Genomic DNA, 26,957 nt, shown 5'->3' on the forward strand with positions numbered 1-26,957 from the left:
TTTTAAAGACAAATTTTGCATTTCGATTGTGATATATATATCCTTGCAAAAATACATTTATGAATTGTGTTGTAATCTAAAAAGAGGAATGAGTGGGAAAAAAAATAAGAGGCCAGTTGAAGTTTAGGGATTTTATGTTGACTTGTCCAATACATGGCATTCCTAGGGCGTTTAGACTAGAACCCTTTTTTTTTTTGGGTAAAAAAAATTTTGTGGGTGGGTTCATATTCGGTTATCATCATGCCCCGGAATCATAGGTCATGAACAAGATTTCTTATAGATCGTCCATCACATGTGATCTTTGGAAGTACTATTATACATTGTAATATTTTATTCTTCTGCTGTCAAATTATTAACAAAAAAAATAGATATATAGTAACCAGATACGTATGGGTACATATCGAAAATGGAGCATATAGACTGGCTTGAATCACTATGGGATTGTCATCTTACGAGGTGTAATGAACGGTAAGAGAGTTCTTTTGAATTCGAGGATATCTTATAAAATTAGAACAATAAGAACTAACAATCTTATTGAGACAAGAATTCAAAGGAAGAGCATAGATTTATGAATGGAACAAAAGATTATTAGTTTAAATTCAAATTCTTTGAGCATGGGTTTTATTAACAAAAAGAAAAAAAAATTCAAGTATAATTTCTTTAACACATAAATAATGTAAACTCATAATATGAGCTTTTGCGTGACATAAATAAACTCGAACACTCAACAAATCTTAATTTTGGATCAAAGCAATAAATCTAGTGATGTAATCGAATCGAGTCGAACTCGAGTATCGCCATACTCGAGCTCGACTCGACATGCAAAAAAGATGCTCGAACTCGAGTGAGTAGTATTAGATCTGTTTGGATTGAGGATTATTTGTCAAAATTTATTTGCTTACATCATCATTACAATTTTCAACACATTTTTTTATATTTTTAATTATCTTTTTATCTCATATACATTACATCACAAAAAGTACTACAGTAAAAATATCTCAAATAATTTACAATCCAAACAGAGCCATTATTAGAACTCGAGCTCAAGTTCGATGTTTGCTCACAGAACTCTTTAAAGACATTATTGCTCTTTAAAAATTTTCATATGACCTGAAACATTTCGTAAATTCAACAACTCTTTTGGGTATAAGGGTAATTTTATAATAATATACTAAATAATTAAAATTAAAAAACTCGATAAGACTTGACGAGTTTTCGAACGTTGCTTCTCGATACTCTAACTCAACTTGCTTGGCTTATCGAGTCACTCGAACTCGATCAACCTGAGTTCGAGTCAAATTTTTGACTAGCTCACGAGCAGTTCGATTCGATTATAGCCATAAATAAACCTATTTAAAGTGGTTCATTATATACCAAGAAAGTCTCTGTGTTAATTATGGACATGTTATGACCCCATTGTAAAGTATGGGACTTGGATGCCACATCGGAAGAAGTATGGGATTTTGATGTGAGATTTATATGAATTTAGATTCTCTCACTTCAATAGCTAGCTTTTGAGGACGGCTTTCACTAGGTTCATATCAATTGATATTTGAGCCCGCCCCAAATGGTGACGCCGGCATTGCAATGTTGCCCAAGACTAGGTAAACTAGTGCAAAACCAACCCTTGTGACTGTTGTGAGTGGGGTGGTGACATCTAGTGCAAAGCCAACCCGTGTGGGTGCTGGGACTGCAGAGCTTGGTGGATTGTCATGACCCAATTGCAGGGTATGTGACTTGGATTCCACATCGGAAGTATGGGATTCTAGCATTGGGTTTATATGACTTTGGAGACTCATACATCAACAGCTAGCTTTGGTTTTTTTGGCACCTTTCCATATCGTTTAAAGGTATTTAGATTTACCATACTTTGTATCTAAAAGGTATTTACCATGAATACTTTTGCACAACGAATAAATAATTCATGGATTAATTTTTCCTATACTAATATTATATACACTATCAGCGTTGGATAAATGATAACTATGTAAAATTTGAAATTTGAAATTCAATTTTTGCACGTGTCATGGATCAAATGGTGATACTGTTTATATTATCAATGTATATAAGATTTATAATTTCTTTTTCTTTGAGATGGGTCTTGAAAAGAGATTGAAACCTAAAATGCCTATCGGCATATATTATTGAATTAACCAAAATTTAGGAATGTCCATTACCAAAGTAACAGGATGGCCACCTCGCCAATCCCTATGTTGTAGCTATTAGTAAATAAATGTAAAGATTTGATTTGATTACAGTATCCAATATTAGAATGTTTTGTTGGATTCTATATTGATTTGGACTAGATGCTAGAAGGTTTGATTAGATTTTAGATTGATTTAGCTAATACCACATACAAACTTGCTGTATTAACCATAGTGGTAGTCTATCCAGCCACTCCATATCATGTTTTAGTTTGGCACCATAATTTGCTATTATATTTGTGATTACATTACTATTCTTTTTACACACTTCAAAAGAACATGTGATGCAGCTTTTCTTGAGAGCTAAGATGTCCTCTAGAGTTGTAGTCAAGATAGCATCTTCAACATTGTTATTTTTCAATTTTTGCACTATTCCTGTATTCTGAGTTCTTGACAGTATGTTAGCCCACCATTTTTTGATAGCGTTGACTATTGCAAACTTAATTGCTTATGCCTCATCTAGTGCTCGTTGGCTTTTCTTCTTTTCCACCATTGTCCATGCAGCTGCTATCATTCCATTGCTCTTGACTGCTGGTGCTCCATATCCCACACTCTTGAGTCTTGAGCCCTTATCTTGTGTTATGCTACTGATATTTGTATTTAATTTGTTGTTTTAAAACTTCCACATGGTTCTTTATACAATGTTCCTCTCTTCTGGTATTGTTCTTGGGCTTATACTGCACAACTATATCACACTCATTCCATTCTTCCCAGGCTTTTTGTCATATATCTGTGAAATTTTTCTTTTATCTTTGAATTGGAAATTGTCTCTCTTTTCACGAAATCGACAATATATTGGCAGTGAATGCTATATGATCTTGTTCTTTATCCCTATTAATGGATTCCATGATTCACTTCCACCATTTCTAAAAAAAATGCCTTTACATCCTTGTAATCCATCCCATTGTATATGTGATGTCCAAGCCTCTTCAGCTTTCTAACATGTCAGGAGTATATACTCCATAGTTTCAACTCCTCTCCACAAGATTTGCACCAAGGTTCTATATTTCCTATCGGCTTGAAGAGCAATTCATTAGTAGGTAGAGATTAATTAAGGCATTTTCCAAAGTAAGTGCTAAATCCTATGTTTGGCCCTCAGCTTCCAAAGGCTTGTCCAGATTTTGCTACTTTGTCCGGCCATGCTTGACTCTTCGAGTCTTATCTTCGCTTTTCAGATTTTTCACACTCTATGCGCAAGCTATATCCCGAACTGACAGTGTAAATTCTAGTTGAACTTTCCTTCCAATAAATATAATCTTTCTTCCTATTAGGCTTATTGGAATTGAAGCAATTCTTTCAGCGTCCTCTTGACAAAATAGTGCATTGATTGACAGTTTGTTCCACTTATAGTTGATTATGAGTTCACTCACTTTGTTTACCTTGCATCCTATTGGTTTTCTTGTTTTCACTTTTTCCCCAGCATTAAGTGGTGTCCAATTTGTCCTCCAAATTTTAATGCTTCTGCCGGTCCCAACTCTATTCATCAGTCCATTCTATAACAGATTTCTTGCACTCATCGTGGTTTGCCAAATCCAAGATGCATTTTTGGGAACTGCAGCAATAAGCAAAGCTTTGTTGTGCAGATACTTAGTTTTTAGGACTTCGCTAACCAGTAGGTTTGCATAGTCATGATCCTCCAAAGTTGCTTGTCTAGTAAAGCTAAGTTGCAGTGGTCCAGATCTTTAAAGCCTAGGCCTTTTGTGTTCTTCGGTCTTGTCAGTTGGCTCCAACTTACCAAGTACATCTTTTTCTTTTTTTTTTGTCACCATCAACTCCCCACCAATAATCAGCCATTTTCTTACTAATGTCCCTACAGAGCCTTTAGATAATGTGACCAAGACATGCAATAGGATGGCATGGCTAATGTAACCAACTTCAAAAGCACGTCTTTTCCATCTGGGTTTAGTAATTTGCTCTTCCAGTTTTTCAGCTATCATTGGTTCTGGATATTACCATTGGTAGCCCTCGATATTTTCCTTGTGTCATCTCTTTCATACTCCCAGATCTCCTGTAAATCTGGACCTTATAAGTTTGGGATAAGTTCTTGCTATAGAACAGTGAATGACTTCTGCACAGTAATTTACTGACCTGATGCTTTTCATATTTTCTCAAGATCTCCGTGATAGCATCTGCTGTTAGGGTGGTTATTTATATTTAACCTTTGATAAAAACCATCACCGATTAAACCTAAAATCAATATGACGATTATTAAGAAATAAATTACTGATAAAATTGCGGAAGCATACTTGGATTCATATCGACAAACTGATATATGAATCTTCAAGGGTATTGGGGTGGCCTTCCAGGTAAACACGTATTCGCCGATCCTTGAGAGAGCCCTTTAGTACCTCTTTGGTATCTTTCCTGACGATGGGATATCAGGGAAGAGTTATATTTTGTGGTACTAGAAAATACGACAAATAAGAATAATACCGTGTGACCTGCGGACCATAACCTTATTTATAGGTAACATTCCTGTTACTCTTTGGAACCCTATTTCAGCTCATCATAGAAAAATGAGTTCTTAAATCTCTACACATTAAAGGTCTACACCCTATTAGATATACTAGGAGGGTAACACCGCGCGATGCGCGGTGTAATTTTTGGACTTGCCCAGAAATGCGCAATTATTCAAATTTAGATAGTAAGTATGAAAAGTTATACAAAGGTGCACCAAAATCTTTAGGATTATGTTTTTGTAATTTTATTAAGCAGTGAAAATAAGCCACAATTTTAACTTAGTGACTAAGCGACGAAGAGTAGTTTTTGCTTTATCTACTAATTGAATAGGATTGGCAATGTCATGAGTTTCAAAATAATATATTACCATGTAACGTCATCTTGCATATACTAACTGTATTTGCAATGATTTGATGTGCACAAAAAATGTGCCACTCATGAACAAATTCAAGAGGAAGGTCAACTTTTTGAGAGCAATACTAAAATATATCGGATAAGAAGCCTATTTAATTGTAAAATATAAAAACGACCACATAATTGCAAGAGATACAGGATTCAACACAATACGGGCTAAAAATCTACATATAATTGATAAGATAAACAAACCATTATCTCGTGTCTAAAATCTTATTAAGACAATGAATGAGTTTTGAAAAACCAAATCAAATAATTACACAATGAAAATATTTCAGATGCAAGATAAGTTTTAAGTCAACAACATACAACAAATATAACATCTTCTCCTTTTTTTTCCATAAAAGAAACTTTAAAATAATATATAATCATATCCACATACAAAAAAGATCTCTAAAATGCAGTCTCTACAGACCCACAATGAAAACTCTACCAATGAAGTTTCCTCGGCTGCAGCGATGATGCATATGCAAAACCAAGAAAAGCAAAACTTCAGATATTTCTTTATTGATCATTTACTTTTGTTCTCAAAACAAATATATTTTATTAGTCTTGTAGTTTTGCAAACAAGTAACCTTTTAGGGAAGAAAAAAAAAACCAAATATTTAACAGTGGAGATGCTATTTGTTTACTCAATCTGATAAGTAATTCAATTCGATTTCTATTATTGTTCAAATCAAGCAAAATTCTAAAACTCGAAAGATGAAAAGCTTCTTAACCTTATTGATGGTTCCCTGAGATTCAGATGGTGTTAATTCCTGGTTAAAACTTAGAAATTATTCTGGTATGCTGACTTGACACCCTCAAAACTATTGGCTATGTACACAAATCAACCACGGCAGAATTGCAACTTGCCTAATGAAACTGAAAGCGGCTATGTACACAAATCAACCACAGCAGATTTGCAACTTGCTTAATGAAACTGAAAGCACAAGTGATGAAGGCTCCAAATCGAATAGTTTAACATTTATCATATTCTGTATGTATACACGTTAACTAAACCCTCAAATGCTTGGATAACAAATCAACAATAGACAATGAGAAAATGAATCAATATTTTTTTATATCAAGATCACAAAGAGAAAAATTAAATATGACCACTGAAGATAAAATGATGACTGATTGAAACAATATGACCACTGGGGAAAAAGCCAACAAAATTCTAGCTGATTGAACATTAAGGCATTAGAAAGGGAAAGAAAACAAGAAGCAAGATAAAAATATGTCCATCGCTTAAGTTTCCAAAATAACACGTTACAGCAATTAGTCACACAATGAATGCTCTAAAACCCCCAAGGCAATAACAAAAATCCATCAAGCACCTTCTTAAGCATGTTTCTACAGTCAATCAGATGGCTACATGATACTGAGCGCTTCCCGATCAGTTGTACATTTGTCTTCAATGATCTAAATATTTTGAAACAGACATCAGCTGTACATTTGTCTTCAATGATCTAAATATTTTGAAACAGACTGTAACACATGATATTGCAGGTTACGCCAAACCTTGATTGATTACGTCCTCTTCAAAAGATAACCCAGAACAAGGCTAAGCAAACCCACAATAATGACATACATGAAAGGGATGTCACCACGGCTTCTGTTACTCTCATGCCTCAATAGATCCTGTAAATTACACAACAAAGGTCAGAGAGATTTAGAAGGCGGAATATCCCAAGGCTTTCATCTACATAAGCTATTGACTTGGAGATATTTCTTATGAAAAATAAGATTTTTAACACCATATGCCACCGCCCCTTCTCCTACCCTACAGATACCAAATCATCATATATCAGAAGCAACGATACACGCCAAAACACAAAACAGAGAAATCAATGAAAAATTTACAAAACAAAACAAAATGAACTCAAGACAGTGGGCATCAAATGAGCTATTTTTGAATCGACAGGACCAAGCTTTGCACACTAAAATTCACAACAAAAATCAATAGATAAAAATGGACCGATCCAGCAAGCCATCTCTAAGCCTAAGGCAAAGCCAAGGGGCAAATTTCTAAGAGGCACTGACAAATCTAAACTGCATCTGGAGTCTTTTCAAACATTAGGTTTTCCAGATTATCATACTCATAGAGTATATTATTTGCGGAATGCTCAAAAAGATCATTCCAATATCATACAGAAATCTATAGAAGTTATCATCTAAATTGCATATGTTAAATGCAGATCTTGTCAAACATCCAGGATTTCTAGACGACATGAGCAATTTTCTTCATGTTAACTAAAATTATTGCAGAATGTTCAAAAAGTTTGTTGTAATCTTACTATCCAAAATTCTTTAACAAATCTAAGTCATTATATAATTGATGAATTCTGTTACACAAGCTTCAGCTATTTAAATTTTCCAAAGTCACCAAAATGGATATAAAAGGGTTGAAGAGTAAGAGTTCTCTGGTACATGTTTCAGAAAATGGCACATTTCCATTCAGAATTTCTCCTGATAGTACTTTATTTGGTACAATAAAGAATGCCAACAGAATATCCCAATTTAATAGGTATGGTCCTAATCATCAAATATAAGGAACTACAAGGCGTAATTGAGGAAATCATGACCGTAAAACGTTTGTTCTTGCAGGTCTTGATCATTGTCAGCTCAGGTGCAAAACATCCTCAAGAACAACAAAACTGAACCATTACCATAATCCAGGCTAGTTACTTAGAATTCTATAGATTACAATGTAACGCCACTAATTGCATGAGATAATTTAAGAATCCCAATGAAGATCTTATTTCGATTTCTGCGATTATACTTAAGTTATCTGAGGCACAAAAAGAAAAAAGATAAATCTTCCAAAATACTACTTATCCATCCATTTTTTTGATCAAACTTAATCACAAAAAATTATACCGAAAACAACAAAAATCAAAATACACTTATTTACTGTTATAAGCATAATAGCTCAATCTGATTTGTATAAAAACATAGCCTTTTTTAGGTTCTTGTTTCAAATTATCACCAATGACATCTCACATATAAATAAGCAATTCATAAATCCCAAAAAAAAAACCCAGATCTTAAGTCAACTAAAAGCAATAAGAATCGCATCTGCTTCCCACTATTCGTTAATTTTGACAACCAATCAGCTATAGTACAGAAACAAGAATCCCAAATATTACCATTTTACAACCCATGTACTTACAAGCGAGTAATCAATTCAAAAAACCCATCATAACCCAGAAATAAAATCCACCAAAAATCGTAAATATCAGAGGATCAACAAAATTCATATAATAAAGGTATAACCTTGGTCCTTGACGTACTCAGCAAAAGTGTTGCAGTCTAAGCAGAGAGCCAGACCAGTTAATCCCAGACTCTCACACTCTTTGGTGCTAAGTTGCATTTGCACATGAGCAGACCCACCAGTAACAAAACAGAAAATATGGTCATTTCCTGCTACAGAAGTAGGATCAAGATTAGATGTATCCCAATAATAACATATTCATATAATGAAAAGAACATTTAAAGTTGCTTAGAAGAAAGAAGAATTCACAAAAAAAAATTGGGGATAACAGAAACAAGAAAAGAATCTACTGAGAGAGTATAAAAACGAGTCTTACCAATAGAAATCAATCAATACAAATAATGTCACTGATGAAATTTCCCCAAAGGGAACAAAACACTGTACATATATGTGGAAGCAAATTCTAGAGAACTTCCTATGCATTACTTTCCAATTTTTCTTTTTTTTAAAAATGCAAAATTGGGTCCAACATCAAAGGTCAATGGTGTGAAGCACAGAGATACTATTTTTTAAACATATTTTTTCCAGTCAAAGATCGAGCTAGGTTTTTTTAGTAATTTAAAAGAGGAAAGATGATATCTTCATAGTAGATTACATGGACTTTGCTTTTGAAACTCCATTTACCTAATTCATATAACTATGTATCTCATGAATCATGAACTGATCAAAACATCTTCAAGGAAGTTAGGCATAATAATGATTTCACTTTGCATATTAAAACCACAAAACCAGAAAAATCAACTATGAAATAAAGATTTCAATATACAGCTTCCCAAATCTTGACATTATGAAGAATACCATGTAGTTTAATAACAGATTCATTATATTTTGGATGATTCTTTGGAACATGGGCCAAAAGGTCAACCTGGAAATGGCAGTCAAAGTCTCCTTGCAATGGCAGAGACATGAACAAGAACCAAGAAAATTGACAATTTCAGTTATTTTGAAAAACCCAAGCAACAACTAAACAAGAGTTGGGAAATTTGAACACAGAACATCAGCTGCTCTATCCGCTAAATTTAAGACATTTCAACTGCTAAGAAATAATAACTGCAATCAATAGAGATAGATAGAACCCCGCTAAATTTCAAGGCAGTAAAGATAGGCAGTATGGCAAATACACGAGTACCCAGAATCTTAACCGGAGAATGCCTTCAAACTGAATTAACTCTTGCAATGCCCCTCCCAATTTCGTCATATTCTGAAGCAACCAATTTAACAAGCATCATTCATTTTTATTTAACTCTAAAAGTGCATTTACTTTTTAAACCCCTATAGGCACACACAAAAGCCTATTTCTACTTTTTTGGGTTAAAAGAAAACAATCAGACAAAAAATTCTGAAACATAGGAGACAAAGAAATTGGGGGAATGAAGGAAAAAAGTGTAAAAGTAGGTGCATTCTAGTCCAGTGACAGCAAAAAAATTTCTTATTCGTAAAAGGTTTATGGTCAAATGCATCACCATTTCCAATGTGATTTCTAACATCAAAACTTGAACTTTCTCACCCATTCACTTATCATATCTCAAGTGATAAGTTTTGCTTCAGAAAACTTGCTGTATCACCCAAAAAATACACTACCTCATTTTTCAAACCAAACAAAAGAACTGGAGTAATTTTCTATCCAACAACAGGTACGTTAACCTCTGGAGGAAAGGAGCAAGCATTAAAAGGTAAGTTAAGGCTAGAATAGACTACTTCCCAAAACCAAAACACGACAAAGAACGAGTAAGACACTTTTACATACACCACACTATAATCCAAGGCCTAGCAGATATACCTGCAACATTGACTTCGGCCTTCCCAGCATAGAATGTCTTCGCCCTGACAACATCGAGTATAGTGACGCCAAACAACTTTTTGTCATCATAAGTCCCTGCTTTCTTGAAGACCTCAGAAGCTATAGAGACAGTAGAGTTTACAGGATTGCTAATCATATTAACATTATAATTGTACTTTTTTGGATTGAAATATTTTATATTTCACAACATTTTGCCAAAGGATTAATAGGGAATGTTCTTGATTATTTATAAAAGGGTATGAAAAAAAGCAAACCTTTTTTGACTTGCTAAACCATCCAGAACATTATCATCCCCTCCTTCATTGCTCTCCATAAAAAAAATCCCTAAATTACAGCAACAGCAAAAAACCCAAAACGAAAACAAAAAAAAATTGTTTCACCAAAACATCAAAAATAGCACAATATATTACGGGGAAGTCAAATTATTCCTTCTTAAAGCAATACGAAAAAACAAGAAAAAAAACCTTAGAGATGAGAGTAAAAGCATATGAGAAAAAGAATTGAGGGTTTTAAAGATAAGGAAAAGTCATGGAAGACACTTACCTTGAATCTGGAGTCAATGTAAATATTCAACCTTTCCACCTACAACACCATAGAAAGTACAATCAAGTATTAGGAAAAAAAACCCACAAAAATCACCGATAAAGATGACAATTTCTGAGAAGGAGATGAAGAAAGTTTAAAAGGGCAAACGATCTCCATATTTTTTTTTTTTTTTGCTTTTATAATGGTGGATGATCCAGCGTACACATGATTCAGCTGATGAGAGGAAGAACGATTTGGGTAGATGGCGGTGCAGGAAAAAACTGGAGAGATGAAGAGAAAATAAGAGGAGGAAAAACATTTTGACATCTCTGGGAGAGAAAATCCCGAATCTTATTTTCTTGCCAAAGAAAGGAACAAAGAAAAGGAAAGAAAAATGGAAGGGGAGAGAAGCTCTGGAAGAAGACCAACATGTGACCTTTGTTTTGTCTTGCACTGTTATTTAATGTTCAATTAAAGAAGAAAGAGAAGAAGTGAAAAACAAAGAAAGGAGAAAGGAAGAAAGAACGGGAGAAGAAAGGAAGAAAGAAACGGAGCAGAAGCAAGAAACACAATGAGCGGCGCAAGCGAAGACTCTCGGAACCCTACCTATTCATTAAGGCGTGAAATCTCGATTTTGTCCTCAATTCAATTCATCAGCTCAATCAATCGGAGGACTACCACCAATAGACCAATAAAAATGTGCCACGTCAGCAATTGAACTCAATTGAAGAGAATGGCATTCACACATTTAGCTATATATGTTAATTAAGACCAAACTATATTTGATCATTTTAATTGGATTTAACCTTAATTGACAGTTTGCAACACATAATTATTCACATATAAGTCCAATGTTGGATTAATGATATAACAATCTCTCACTTGGACTATATGTGTAATCTTATAATTATGTTTCGCAATTAATCGTATGAGTTTAACTTTACTGTCATTATCATAATGTATCTGTAACCAATTCGGTCCATCAATCATACCAATATAGGATCAAAGCGGCCTTCTGTTACAATTTCGTAACTCGATCCATCAATGGTCACATATATTGATATAATTGAATGACATGAATCATGATGTGGATGTGTAGCATGGAAATTTCATGTAATGTGATCAAAACATGCCTATTTCTAACTGATCCATCTTAAATTTTCACGAGATCAAATCATACTAAAGTTAGAGTGTAAATGAATCCAAACTTTATTTTGCATAAAATATCTTTAAATCATTAATAACCGAAAAAATATCATAAGAGCATTTAAAATATCAAACTCCTATTAAAATTGTACATCATTTAATAACATGACACCCATACGAGCAGTATGCTCATGAAACATTTTGGGTGGCAATCCCTTAGTAAACGAATCCGCAACCATGGAGTTTGTTCCGATATGCTCTATCAATAACTGTCCATTCTGTACTCTTTCTTTAACAGTCAGGAATTTGATATCTATATGTTTAGATTTCGTCGAGCTCCTGTTATTATTGGAATATAGGACTACTGACTTATTGTCACAAAATAATTTGACTGGTCTTTCAATACTATCCACTACACGTAATCATGTGACGAAATTTCGCAACCAAATTCTTTGATTGGATGCCTCATAACAAGTTATAAACTCTGCAGCCATAGTAGAAAATGCTATCAGGGATTGTTTAGCACTCTTCCAGGATATGGCCCCTCCAGCCAACAAGTAGATATAGCCTGACGTTGATTTCATAGTATCTTAGCATCCAGTATAATCGGAATCAGTATACCCAATGATCTCTAACTCATTTGACTTCCGATACGTGAGCATGTAATGTTTTGTTTCTTGTAAATACCGTAAGACCCGTTTGATTGTTTTTCAATGATCTAATTCTGGATTGTTTAAATATCTATCCAATATTCCAGTAATGTACGCAATATTCGGACGCGTACATACTTGAGCATACATTAGACTCCCTACTGCTGATGCATAAGGAATTTTTTGCATTTCTTTTTCCACAAAAGTATTCTTAAGACACTGTTCAAGACTAAATTTGTCTCCTTTAGCCACGGGGGTGTCACTTGGTTTACAATTTTGCATGCCATACCTTTTAAGAATCTTTTCGATATAGCCCTTTTGTGATAGTTCTAAAATATCCCGAGAGCGATCACGGTGTATCTGTATACCTAACACAAAAGATACATCACCAAGATCTTTCATCTCAAAATTTTTAGTTAGAAATTTCTTGGTTTCATGCAATAGACCCATATCGTTGCTGGCAAGCAAAATATCATCAATATACAATACCAGAAAAATATACTTGCTCCCACAGAACTTATGGTATATACAATCATCTATTAAATTCATCTCGAAACCAAATGAGATGATCACTTGATGAAATTTGAAATACCATTGTCGAGACGCTTGCTTGAACCCATAGATGAATTTTTTCAGTTTGCAAACCATATTCTTTGGATCTCCTGATACAAAGTTTTCTGGTTACACCATATAAATCGTCTCATCAATGTTACCATTGAGAAACGCTGTCTTTACATCCATCTGGTGTAATTCAAAATCGAAATGCGCCACTAATGCCATATAATTCTAAAAGAGTCATTTGAAGAGATTGGAGAGAAGGTTTCTTTATAGTCGATACCTTCTTTTTGTGTAAATCTCTTGGCGACAAGACGAGTTTTGTATCTTTCCACATTGCCTTTCGAATTTCTTTTGATTTTAAATATCCATTTACAATCAATGTGTTTCGCTTCTTCTGGCAATGGAATAAGATTCCAAACGTCATTGTCCTTCATGGATTTAATCTCCTCATTCATGGCATCGATCTACTTTTGAGAATTTGAACTTTTCATGCTTTGACGGAAGTTGATTGGATCATCTTCCATCAAGTTAGAGTCATCTTCATGTTCTTGGAGAAAAACAATATAATCATCCGGCACTGCACTTCTTCTTTCTCTAATGGATCTTCTTAATGACACTGATTTTTGGAGAGGAAGAGTTTGTTCTTATATAACAGTTTTTTATTCGATATTGTCTTAATTTGTTATATCATGATCAAGTTCAAGAATGGGATTCTGAACAAAATCAATGACACCTGTGGAAATATTAATATATTCCTCTTTAAAGACAATATCTCTTACTGTATTTTCTCCCCCAAACTCGACATCCTCAAAGAACCGGACATTTCCTGTGGGAGAGGTGAGTACTATGGTAGATATAATGGTTCAGGTGAACAACGTTCAGGACCATTTGCTAAATACCTAAAGGAATGCGACATCGTCCCACAATACACTATGTCGGGTTTACCCACTATGAATGGTGTAGTTGAAAGACGAAATAGAACGCTTAAAAATATGGTAAGGAGTATCATATGTCATTCTATCTTACCAGAGTCACTCTGGGGTGAAGTACTTAAGACTGCAGTATATATCCTTAATAGAGTTTCAACTAAAGCAACTATCAAAAACCCTTATAAGCTTTGGACAGGGAAAAAATTCAATTTAAAACATCTGCATGTTTGGGGGTGTCCAGTTGAGACAAGACCTTATAAACCAAATGAAAAGAAACTGGTCTAAAAAATAGTTAGTTGTTATTTTATTGGATACTCTGAAAGATCCAGAGGTTACAAGTTTTATGATCCCACAACTAAATCAATTTTTGAGACAAAAAATGTCCGGTTCTTTGAAGATGTCGAGTTTGGGGGAGAAAATACAGTAAGAGATATCGTCTTTAAAGAGGAATATATTAATATTCCCACAGGTGTCATTGATTTTGTTCAAGATCTCATTCCTAAACAAAATGGCAATGAACTTTAATGTGCTTAGATATTAGTAAAGAGCAATTAAATGACATTTTTACTAAATCTTTAAGTGATCCAAGAATTGATTATATTTGTGACAAAATGGACATAATTAACGTCTATACTCCACCTTGAGGGGTAGTTTATAGATATTAGTAAATAAATGTAAACATTTGATTTGATTATAGTCTCTGATACTAGAAATTAGATTCTAGATTGATTTAGATTTGATCATACAAGATTTTATTAGATTTTGATTGATTTAAATTAATTTACACTTGCACAAATGTTTATATATTGTGCACTCTTGATAGTACGAAGAAGGCGATTTTTCTCCCCTCAGTATTCACCCTAGATCATGTCATACCTCATTTGCTTGGTTATGTTATGAGCTGCATTTTACCATGGGTGTTGAATACAAGTTGAAGCAAATACTTGGGAGGTAAGTGTAGGGCAAAGCAGAATCTCCAGTAGGGGTGGCAATCGAGTTCAAATCGGGTTGACGGGTCGAGTTGAGACTTGGGTATAACAAAAAATTCACTAAACCGCCAACTCGAAACGGGTCAGAATACCTGACCCGAACCCGAAAATTTTGGGTTGACGGATCGACCCGAAACTTAATTTTAATTTATTAATTTACCACTGTAATTTCTAATAAAATCAATTTCGCACAAGACTAATTACATAATCAAATAATAAAATTTTAAATAAATAATCCCAAACCAAATCTAAAATAAATTAAAACACCGTAAAAGTGTTTTATCCCAAACTAAATATAAAATAAATTAAAACGGTATAAAAATAAAAAATAATATAATACATTATTTGTCCAAATATATAATAATTTCAACTTCACACAAATTAAATAAATTCATTTAGGATTAAGTGATTAATGCCTTTGAAAAAAAAAATAACTTAGTTTAGTTAGATAAAATAACTTTTATTTTTATTAAATTATTTTTAATTCGTAAACGAGTTATCGGATCATATCAGGTCACCCACGGGTTGATCTGAATTCGATCCGTTTTCTTTTCGGGTTCATCGAGTTCGATTCGATTCTGACCCGAACCCGCAAAACCTCAACCTAAACTTATTAATTTCGTGTTAGATTCGTGTCGTGTTTTCAGGTCGTGTCGAAAATTGCCACCCCTAACCTCCAGTCATCAGATAGAGAAGATCATTTGAAAATATTTTCAAATTGGTTGTTATCGAACTTAAAAAGGAATGTATTTAAAATACATAAGAGATATAAATATATATATAAAAAAATCCAAAATGTCCCAAGATACAATTTAACTAATAGAAACATCAACCAATTAATTGCAACGTCATAGTTCAATTCTCAGTCCATCTCACCATCTCAGAATCAATGCCGTCGGAACTTTTTTGTGATATCCTCTGAAACAAAAAATCGAATAAGTTTCTGAATTTGTGTTTAAAAGTCACAACTAGAGTAGCAGATACATGGTATAATGCTAAAACTTGGGTTGAATGCATTATCAACTAAGTGATTGCAAAAACAATATAAAAAATTAATGATCACAACTTCGATGCAGATAATCAACTAAATAGAATATGTTTTTCTAACAAACGAGAAAGAGAAACAATGCAACCTTAAGATCTCTGTTCTCTTTCTCTAGGTTTCAAATTGCTCTTTCCAAAGTCTCCACCATGTTATCAGTGTCATCATTGTCTCCTGTACAACACCTGTAGTCTTCCATCTTCATATATCTTTTGGCTCAACTTATCACAAACTTTTTCATCTCTGAGGGCAACTGTAAAAGAAACAAAGATTAAATATCACAAACTAAAAAAGCAAGTATATCCTTTGTGATGTTGCTATCTTCCAGAAGAAAGAGACTAGAAAATGGAAAATGAAACTGCAGGTCCAAGGTAGAGTTGCTTGGCACCAAAGTACAGGTCTTACTTTCCTTTGCACTTCCGATTAGATAGAAGATTTATTCTCAGAGAGAGAGAGAGAGAGAGAGAGAGAGAAACTTCTGAGTAGAAGATAGAATATTTAGTCTCAGAAAGAGAGAGAGAGACTTCTGAGTAGAAAGAGAGAGAGACAGCTGCACAAGCCTTCCTAAAGAACTTTGCAGCACATCAGCCTTCATAAATAACTTTACTAATGTGTTGTTTGGCAACATGAAGTATTTGCATGCAAGAACATCCCAACAACAAAAAATATATAAATTTCCAAAAGAGTACCATAACCATATTTGCTCAAAATCTGGCAATACCTTTTAATCTTAGTTTTATATTTTCCAACTTGCTACATTCTCTGTCCAGTTCCATCTGCAATTCCTTTACTTCTAACTGATGACTTGCTTGAAATTGCTGGAATTAAATCATAAAATTGATACCAAGAGTTGTATTGAGCTGAAAAAAGGCTCAAGTTTCTCATTAGGTAGCTCTCCTTCGGTACAGAGTACAAGAACAAACTCAATATAATTCTTAAAAAACTTGAACTAATCATAAACAAAATATCTAGAATTACTTTTAACAACTAACTTGACTTATTCTAGAGCTAAAAATCTGCAATAGAAGTAACATATAGATTGTTTCACATATCTCACAATAATGAATTTGCGTGCCGCAAGTTACACTTCAATTTCATATGTTTGTAAGGGAATTCAACTTTGAAATTGCAAAGATGTTATTATTTGGATGCATCAAAGTCATTGCTAGTTTTGGAGTTTGGCTCAACATCTGTAGTAAAGGCAGCAAGGAGGAGTGTTGAGCAATGCAATTGTACTGCAAATTTTAAGCTCTACAAGCTGTTTTGAATTCCAAGTATTGAATTCAGTCTTTTGACTAGTTCAAGTTGTTTTGAATTCCAAGTATTGTTTTTGAGAATCTTTATGAGAGAATTATGTTGAGTTTCTTCTTGTACTCTTTATAAAATGAGAGTTGATTAATGCAAAGTTTTTTTTCAGCCCTCAATACAAGTCTTGGTATCAATTTTATGCTTTAATTCCAACAGAAATGCTGTCAAACGCTGGAAGCATGTAGAGATCCTAGAAGCATGTATACATCTATTATCCAGTTTATTCATTACCAACAGATAATGAAGGGCAGAAATGGGAAGCTAAATATCTGAACAGTGATATTTGAATAATGTAAGAAAGGACAATTAGTTCTACAGACAAATAGATGGCAAGTTGACAAACTTTCCCCACACCTCAGCTCCTGTAAGTATTCACGACAGGTTCAATTATTATTCTTCTTAGCAAGCCAAAAAGAATTGCAAGGACAGTCAAGTAACAGTAAATTGTCAAAGTTGTAAAATTGTGTCTTTGAATTAGATGGTATGGCTAATACCTAATCAGGGCATCCAATTCCATTTTTCGGTCCATCTTGTTTAGGATACGACCATTCTGCAATATGCTTCCAGTTGCATGATTTTTCACCATGACTTACTTTGGTGGTTGGTGACTGCTAGTTCCTCGAACAGTTGAAGATAACATCAGTCACAACAAAAGGCAGGTAAGAAGTTCCTCTTGACAACATTTTTAAGCATAAAACAAAACAAGGATAATAGGTATATAACAGAAAAAGGAATAAATAAGAAACTGGCACGAAGAGTCTACTGATTCAATGCAGTCATGTCCACTAATTAACAGTTAACAACAAGATATACATACAGAAGGTGTTTGCAACTTCTAAAGATAATGAAACAATATGAACTCCATCATTGTAGGCATGGGAGGACCACCAGTTACAGTTTCAAGTGCATCAGCTCAAAAAATAAAGGAAAAATCTATATATTCCAGGTAATCTGTCATGAAAATTATTATAAATGCTTAATATCTATCTCTTTGCAACACTGTCAACCAAAAGGATTACTGGATTTCAAACAGTACCCTGGCAACCACCATAACTCCCAATACAACTGGAAGAAATGACATCATTCGTGTTATTAATGGTGACAATAAGTCGTCCTAATTCCACTAGCAACACTCAGTTCCCATATGACCAAGAAAGATTAAAAGAAAAATCACTTACATAAATTTCACAAGTTTTCAGGTTTCCAAAATTGTACTCATTCAATTATTCCCTGCTATATATTCCCTCTGGATATCAACACTCACCTTCGTGCTTCTAGATGCATTTACAGCAGCATTGTTGCACGGAGATTTTGCTTCAGTATTCCACATCTTCATTAAGCCTCATAATTCTATCCTGTCAAATGAAATCTTTTAGATGTAACCAACTGAAAAGCGCATGTATATCTACCCTCCAAAATCATGATACTAGGAAACAAGGTAACATAACTTACAAACCCATACTGGAAAAAGCCAACCACCATAGCCTCAACCTATTAAGACCATGAAGTATCTAACCACAGAATATCAATATTAACTTAATGACATAACAGTGACTAACTCCAAATAAGAAAGGCGCAATCTAGCTCGGGCAGGAAGCAGCCTAAAAGTTTCCCTTGACATGGGCATGAATATTTCAAAAGTTTCAAACACAGGGAACCCAGGACTAAAGAAAAAGTTAAAGAAACTGAAAAAAGAGAAAGAGCAAAGCCAAGGAAATTGTAAATTATCAAACTGTTTTGCAAAAGAAACAGAACTTTGAATAAATCAGATTAAGGAAAATACTACAGCATGGTCATCGGAAAATTCTTGAATTGAACCTTCAGTTTCAATACAAAGTCAAATTCTCAATAGGACTCTCATGTTAATATAGAGCCTACCATCCAAAATGGCCAATTACCAGAACAAGAAGATTCAACAATTGAACAAAATTTGCTTCCTTAAATATTCTAACAATGGACATTAAAATCGCAGAGCATGACTGTAAGTGAGGTTGCCATAAACCCCTTAACTATGCACCAATCAACATTTTAAATCTAGTTTTTTCCCCCAAGGCTGTGAAGAAGTTGGGGAGTGGGGTTGTGAAGGGCAAGGGAAAGGGAAAGATTCACTGAGGGTACAAGATAGAAGGTTTAAGAGAAAAGAATAAATTGTATAAAGAGAGAGGAGAGAGAAAAAAAAATCTCTCAGCAATGCAGCATAATTATTGGACAAAGTTTTAATTTCTGCTTGAAACTGATCAATCTGCATTAAGAGTATAAAAGAAAAATTCTTTAAGCCACTGAATTATGTCAAGCCATCTTATTTTATCATAATATAAAACAAGAAATTCCAAATTATGATAGCAACAACATGTCTATATATCCCCACAAGATAAAAAAGTTCTCTAATTCTGCCCCCGATTTCAGAATAAGGTTAAATAGTGGTAAGAAAAAGGAATGACGGCGTAATTGGTCACAAAATTAATCTAACACTATAAGCAAGTTACTCAGTACCTAGCATGCAAAATTGTAAGCTGCATGCACGAAAAAACATTCCTGGAATCAATATCTACAAGACTGCTCAAAATATGTAAATTGCAAATTTTAATGCCTGTTGCTTAAAAAGCTTCTCAAGCTAATGTTTATTTCCTGTTCTATTGGCAAAGAAAATGCAAATCGTGGAAGTGTATATTGGGACAGTTTCTCACATTGAGACTGCCATGTGAGTGGGATGGTAAAATTTGAAAAGGAAGAATTAATCTGATGATATAAAACAAATTCGCAAGAGTTTGAAGATATGAAGTCATGTTGATCACTGAGGTTCACACGCTACAACAAATTTGCCCCAATCAGTAAAAATTCTGCATCAAATCTTTAGCACCGGTTATCCATAGCCTAACTACAGAGTGCTGCATATTGACTCGCAACAGTTTGAATTTGCAACTAAAACACAAATGAAAATTAGAGAAACAGACATTCCTTTATACATAAACAATATATCATCTATTGATAATGCACATAAAAATGTTGCACAAGCTATTCATTTGAGTCTTCTAGCTCACGTCATTTAGGTTTCACCAGGTAGGATGCCCATGTTTCATCTGATGGGGGAGGCGGCTGAACCCAGTGCCCTGGTATTTGGCTGCATTGAAGTTTTCCATAAGACACATAAGATGAGCTTTCAGGTTCTAAACAAAGACAAAAGCATATCAAACTTTCTGCTCAAAAACCAAAAACCATGAGCCAAAAAAAAAAAGATTCATGGCACCAAAGGTAATACAAAGTCTTTGTGTGCCGCTTTTCCTCCCAGTAAATGATTAAGTGTTGGAGGAAATCCATCCCCAATCAAACCATGAACCCCAATAACCCATCCTCCTTCATCACACCAAATGCACAAAAGTAGTGAATAGACCCCCCAGACATAATCTACTCATGTGTTAGTAGACACCCCTCCTGCCCAAAACCCTTCCCGAATACACGGAAATCTGAAACCCCGCCACCCCCTGCCCCAATTTCAAAAACCAAGGCAGCTAACAATTCACAGTTGTTTCAGAGAATCATCGCACTTACCTTCCACCAGGTCTGATGTATGCATCCCATGTTCTCCTAACCTACATGGGATGAAACAACTAGTCAGCAAATTATTTCGATGAATCTTTCAAATTGTATTTAATAGTAAGCCTAGTGGCCTTTTCCAGCATGGATATTCAAGAGATTTTAGCAGTTATAAAACTAGGAAAGTTATGTTTAGTTATCTTTATCTATGTTCGAACATACTTATGCTAATAGCAATGTATTCAAGGATGACATTATGCTCAATAACAGGTTTCAAAAAGTCTAGTTGAAAAAATTCGCCTAACTAGTGCTCAGATCACTCATTACAGGCCATAGACTATCTCTTAACATATAAGATATCCAACAAGAATGCTGTGAGGTAAAGGGAAAGGAAAATGTAAATTACTTCAATGAGGGTGCCCATATCAGTTTTGCTGCCGTAGTAGTAGTGATAAAATTCCATTGGCAAGTTTGCCATAGAATCATATGCAACAGTCGAACTTTGTCCTTCTGTTCCTCTTGGTCTGGAGGCATTGCCAGTGACTACAGTTGAATCTCTTCTATCTTCACTTTCCACCATCATGTCTACAGTTTTGTTGTTATTGCTTGGTTTTTCAGAGTCAGGTCCACGATTTTGAATTCTAGATTCCTCGGCAGTTGCAATAGCATCTTTTGCAGCTTCTGTATCTGCTGCAGCCATAGCTTGTCGCTCCTCTTCCTCAACAGCAGCTCTAACTCTTTCAAGAAACTTGTCATCCTCTTCGGGTAGAAAATGACCTGCACAACAGAGAACATGGAAATTTCTTACATCAGTAACGAGATAATTCATTATCTGAGCATTTCAAAACTTTTAAAAGAGAATATTGCAAAACCTTCGAGCTGAGACAGATTATTACTTGTCTCAGCAGCATAACCCAGAAAAAATTTGCAATCAGAATGTGTTAAGAAGACTGAGAGTAAAACAATGTTTTTAGCATGTGCTGCACACTCTATCTCATTAAGAAATGTTCTTTAGATAGTCAGATAATGAAACTTTGGCACATTTTCTGTATAGAAATTGTTCGACTCCTTTCCCTCTATTGCACCTACCTCCAAATGTATGTAGAACAAAAGAGGAAAATGCTGTCTACTTTTGTAAATGAAATTGTCATTACCACATAACAGTACCAAAGTCAAGAATCACTGAGACATCACCTTGTTTTTTCAGTTTTTGGATCCTAAGGGACCGCAACTCTTGCAGCTTCTCCACGATCAGCATCAGCTCAAGCTGAAATTTGAAACTTGTGAGCTGAAGATCTTGGAACAAGGGGAGAGGTAATAAGAGAAACAAGACAATGAGCAAGGAGAAAAGTTAAAAGCCATGCAAACCAAACATCCTCATCCTGTACAGCTGTACACTACCAGGGGTACACATGACTAACAACTACGAGCTTTGACATTTTCTTCCTCCACTCCCTAATTATACTCCAATAGTAAAACTGAATCCAGTGTCCTTCCTAATTCTTATTAATGAAATGGTTCTTGTGCTAAACAACATAGCTTCATAAGCAAGGTCTGTTTATTCAACCAAGAGACAGGAAAAAGCAAATTATTGTTTCAGTAGCAGTTGCAGCCGCAGCAGGGCTAAAATATGGAGCCAAATGTTCTCAAGCCTGAAAATGAACACAAGCATATGGATTTAAGCAAATGACTAGCCAATGTTCTATTGATCTTCACCTTCAACCTGTAATGCAATTGTAGGAACAATTGCAAGCATTGCTTTTGTCAAAAAGGAAAATATAGACCAAATGATAAGCAAATTAATGAACTCTTGACTCTTGAGAACAATAGCCAAGATATTTACAATTAAATACAGAAATCGACTGAATTAATAATTTAGAGAATAGAATGGACTAAATCTAAATAATTTGGAGAATGGATTGCTAACATTTGAGTAAAAGAGAAGACGTTTATAGAAGATATTTCCTGAAAAAACAAGGTCTATATACATGATATATTAGCCCCTATTTGATAACCCAATAACCCAATTCAGCACTTAAACTTAATAGGTTCAGATCTTAATATGTTCAGACACGTTTGATAACAAAAAATAGAACATCTAAATTAATTAAATGGCAATGAGTTTTCTAGGCAAAACTTGCTCCAAAAATAAGTGATAAGCTATTCACTTATCACTTAATTTGATGTATACTCAAATCTATCAGATTTAATACTTAACAATTCAGTAACTTAACGGATTTAGATGTTAGATTTCAGATTTGAGTTTTATCAAATGCACCCTTAGACACTCCTTTAATTTTAACCAAAAAGCTAGAGGACGTGTCATCAGCCAATGTGGAATTTTGCAATATGAAGCATGTCAATAAGCGAATGCTTACCTCGGACTCTAATGTTTTCTTCTCTTCTTTTGCCTTAAATTTTGCAATTTCCTTCAGCTTTTCTACCTGAATTCAATATCCATCTGTTAGCAAGAAGACATTTAAAGATGTAACAGTACGAAAACAACTCTATAGAAGCTACAACTTCATCCACTTTTACAACACGATCAAACCCAGACAAGGCAATATTAATTATACAAAAAAGGAGAAAGAAATTAGTCTTGAATTGAATGGTGCTTGCTTTCTGCCAAAAATTGAATTATATTAAAAAAATGCGGCTTGTATCATAGCCATCCATCGAGTAATACCATGGCAAAAGCCATACACTAAATAAGTGACCAACAACTCAAAGTTGTAAGAAAATCAACTTCAATATATAAAGGAATTTAGTGTGTTAAGAGATACACAAATATCATTGATGGAAGGAGATTATTGATTTCTTGTGCCTCAAATTGTTCATATTGTTTCATCAGTCCCAGGAGAAGGCTGATAGAAAAGGTTTGTCTTGAAAGTTTATGTTCAGCCATTGAATTATTCCAAATGCGCATTAAGGTTTCGTCATAAAGATCCAGGTACAACAAGGATATTCCACAACGCCCAAAGAAAATGCTAAAAGTTTAAAAAAAAAAAAGCATCTTATGACCTGAAGAGTCAATATACAAGGCTGAACTACATTGGCTCAGGCTTTTTCAACTGCTTCAGGTTTTTTACTGCCTTACTACTGTTATCCAAGAGGAGATTTAAGGCAGCCGATAATTTGAAAGACCAAGAAGAAAAACAACGAAAATTACAAATAGGAAAACACCCAAGTTGCATAAGAAAAATTATGTCCTGCAACATCGGTACCTTACGCTTAGCAATTTCCTTTGCAATCTCTCCAGCCCTCCACTCATCAGCTTCTTTGTCAATCCGGTCAAATTGCTCACGCTCCTGAACTCATAAAGAGAGAAATGCACCAACAATACTGGTGATATAAGATATTAGGCTTCCTATTCAATGACAAAGTCATGGCACAATCAACAATAATGCAGGCACTCATCATAAACCATAACCACCTTTGCCAGGTTCTCAGCAACCTGCATCCTCTTTCTTTTCCGCCAACGCTTATTCCTCTTATACTTGCGCAATTTATCTGACAGTTTTACCGCAGCAGATTTTTCCTCCCACGGAGCTTTCACATCAGCTACAACTCTAAATGGTTCAAGCTGAACTCTCAATCTTGATGTTAAAGCATTAGCAGCTTCCAATGCTATCATTTCTTGAGAATCTAAATCAAACCTATTCTCCTCCATCAACTTATGAAACCTGTCAATTGAACTATCACCCTCACTAGATTCTTCCTCATTTTTCATCATAATCAACATCTCTAACTCCTTTCCCCTGCTCACCAATCAAAATTTTAGATCAATAACATGTCAATCATTATTTTTCCCAAGTCTAGGGCTTTGAAGCAAGGATTACTTACAATGCTTTAGCTAGATTAACAGTGTCATGCAAATCTTTGAGGCAATCACGGACGTTACTGCTTTTCCAGAAGGCACTGGATGGTGGTGGAAACGGCGGCAACACTGGAGCCCAATTCGGAGGCGCAGTAGGGTTGAATGGACCCGGAATCATTGGATTCATATCAAATTAAAACTGCAAAAGAAGCGTGGAATAGTTGGATTCATATCATTTGTTTGAAAGATAGTAGTAAATAAAATGAAAAAAATTTAGTCCTAGATACAGGTAAACCAGAATATAAAGACCAAAAAATACCTTGAATACTGGGAGTAGATTGGGGAGGAGTGGGGATGGAGTCAACTTGGCTTTTGGTGAGCTGGGTGTTTGGTATCTGCCAAACAATTTTGGATTGAGGAGTGGATGGGTCTGGCTTTGGCTTTGAAACGCACATTCAGTTCTTGCAACGTGGCAGCTGATTTGTATAGGAGCAGCTCTTCACCCTATATTTTCTGTCGACCTTCTCACCACCAAAAAAAAAAAAGCGCTAACTTTCGGTTGTTATAAAACTAATAAACTACTATAGTATGAATAAAGATATTAAAAAAAGAAAAATAGATAGATAATGATATTCTTATATTCCAACTAAATACAAAAGTTCTTACAAAGGGGGGAAAAATCCATTTTTCGTCCTCAAACTTTAAGTCATAGACACATTTCGTCCCTCAACTTTTAGGTGGTACACATTTGGTCTCTGAATTAATTTTTTTTGGACACATTTGGTCAGAAAACATTAATTTGTCGAAATTGGACGGAGAGGGTCACGTGTCTTGCGCGTGGCCGTTAAGTGATACACAAACCTCAGTCAAACAGTCAAAATCAAACAAAATTTCCCCAATTTCATCTTCCCGTTCCTCGCTCCTCCATTCTGATATTTTACCCAACGACAAAAAGTTCTCTCCTCTATTCTAGCTTAAAAAATTGCATTCTACGCTTAAATTGAGCCAAGTGGGGAAAAGTGTTTGATTAGATTGGCTTGTACAAGTAAGAACTTAGTTGAATCAAGTATAATTGCCCTAAAAAATGAGGTCCAGAAGCTCGGAAGCCTCCTCGAATTCATCCAGCAGCTGCCGCGTCGTGTGTGGGTGTGGATTAAAAGCAAAATTGACCACTTGTTGGCGGGATGACAACCCTGGAAGAAGATTTTATGGTTGTCCACGATGGCCGGTAAGCTTTTGTTATTTTGTTGGATATTTTGTGGAGGACAATTGTGAAAATTCGTTCAATTTCTGATGCTGTACAAATGTAATTGTATTACAGAGACCGGATAGATGTAAATATTTTGAATGGTTCGATGAACCAATCTGTGTAAGAGGAAGGAGCATCATACCTGGTTTGCTGAGAAAGATGAATCGAATGGAGGAAACAATTGAAAAAAAGCATAAAAGGGAAAAAATTCTGATTTGCATTATCTGCTTGTTAGCTATGCTTGTTATTGTATTAGTTGTTGGGGGAAAGAGTCGACATACAAAGGAGGGAAAGTTTATGCTCAGGTTGGAGTGAAATAATAGCTAGGCAGATGGCAGATTGTAAAAGTAGTATATGTAATGCAGTATTGGCCCTGCTTTTGTTTGTTTAACTGGGCGAATTGTTGTAATAGTAATGCAGGTTGGAGTAATAGCTGGGCAGATGGCAGATTGTAGAAGTAGTATATGTAATGCAATATTGGCCTTGCTTTTGTTTGTTTAACTGGGCGAATTGTTGGTAATGAATGAAAATGTCTTACTTTTGACTTTGGCAATTTACTTGTGTTGCGTTTCCAGAAGAATACCAAGTCAGCAATAATGAATGAGAGATCCAGTTGTAAACCATTCAATGTGGACAAATTATCATCATTTCCATTTCAACAACTAAAATTAACATCACGTTTGCCACTTGTTTGTGGACCATAGACATAAACCAAAAGCTAATCTAATGCAACAAAAGACTAACATGTCATTGTCTATCACCAACAAAAGACTAATCTAAGGCATCTGCCAAAAGCTGGTCTACGGCAACAAAAGACTAACATGTCATTGTGTCATTGTCATGGACACAAAAAAATAGCAACAAAAGACGAATCAGCAACACTATTTCATTTTTTCCCCTTCAGTCCAGAATAACCAGCAACACTGCCAGCTGCAATATCCAAATGTCCAGACTTTATCTTGAGAGGGACATCATCCTTTTTTTTTCTTGGGTGTAAAGGCTATCTATACTTCACTTGAGACCTTCTTAGGCCAAAAACCTCATACAAATTTGGTGAAGATGGAGCAGCTGC

At 34.8% G+C, this 26,957-nt stretch overlaps 1 protein-coding gene across 3 annotated transcripts; it reads right to left on the minus strand.

The window, feature by feature from the left end:
* Window positions 1-15,880: 15,880 nt before the first annotated feature.
* LOC113775826 (U11/U12 small nuclear ribonucleoprotein 59 kDa protein) lies at window positions 15,881-25,095 on the minus strand. Of its 3 annotated transcripts, none has more exons than XR_003468939.1 (12): window positions 24,956-25,095; window positions 24,663-24,835; window positions 24,253-24,577; window positions 24,044-24,127; window positions 23,198-23,263; window positions 22,014-22,086; window positions 21,226-21,596; window positions 20,835-20,875; window positions 20,327-20,406; window positions 18,550-18,635; window positions 17,780-17,893; window positions 15,881-16,230 (listed from the first exon to the last, which is right to left on the minus strand). XR_003468939.1 is itself a non-coding variant. In XM_027320846.1 (9 exons), the coding sequence occupies exons 2-9, from the start codon at window positions 24,821-24,823 to the stop codon at window positions 20,328-20,330; spliced, it is 1,200 nt and encodes a 399-aa protein (XP_027176647.1). In that variant the 5' UTR covers window positions 24,824-24,835; window positions 24,956-25,095; the 3' UTR covers window positions 20,031-20,327. The 3 variants fall into 3 exon arrangements, 1 of the variants encoding a protein (XP_027176647.1); XR_003468938.1 differs by having other exon boundaries at window positions 15,882-16,230; window positions 18,550-18,640; XM_027320846.1 differs by lacking the exons at window positions 15,881-16,230; window positions 17,780-17,893; window positions 18,550-18,635 and having other exon boundaries at window positions 20,031-20,406.
* Window positions 25,096-26,957: the final 1,862 nt, after the last annotated feature.

The sequence above is a fragment of the Coffea eugenioides genome, chromosome 6 (assembly GCF_003713205.1).
Source record: "Coffea eugenioides isolate CCC68of chromosome 6, Ceug_1.0, whole genome shotgun sequence".
In the NCBI taxonomy this organism is placed as follows: Eukaryota; Viridiplantae; Streptophyta; class Magnoliopsida; order Gentianales; family Rubiaceae; genus Coffea; species Coffea eugenioides.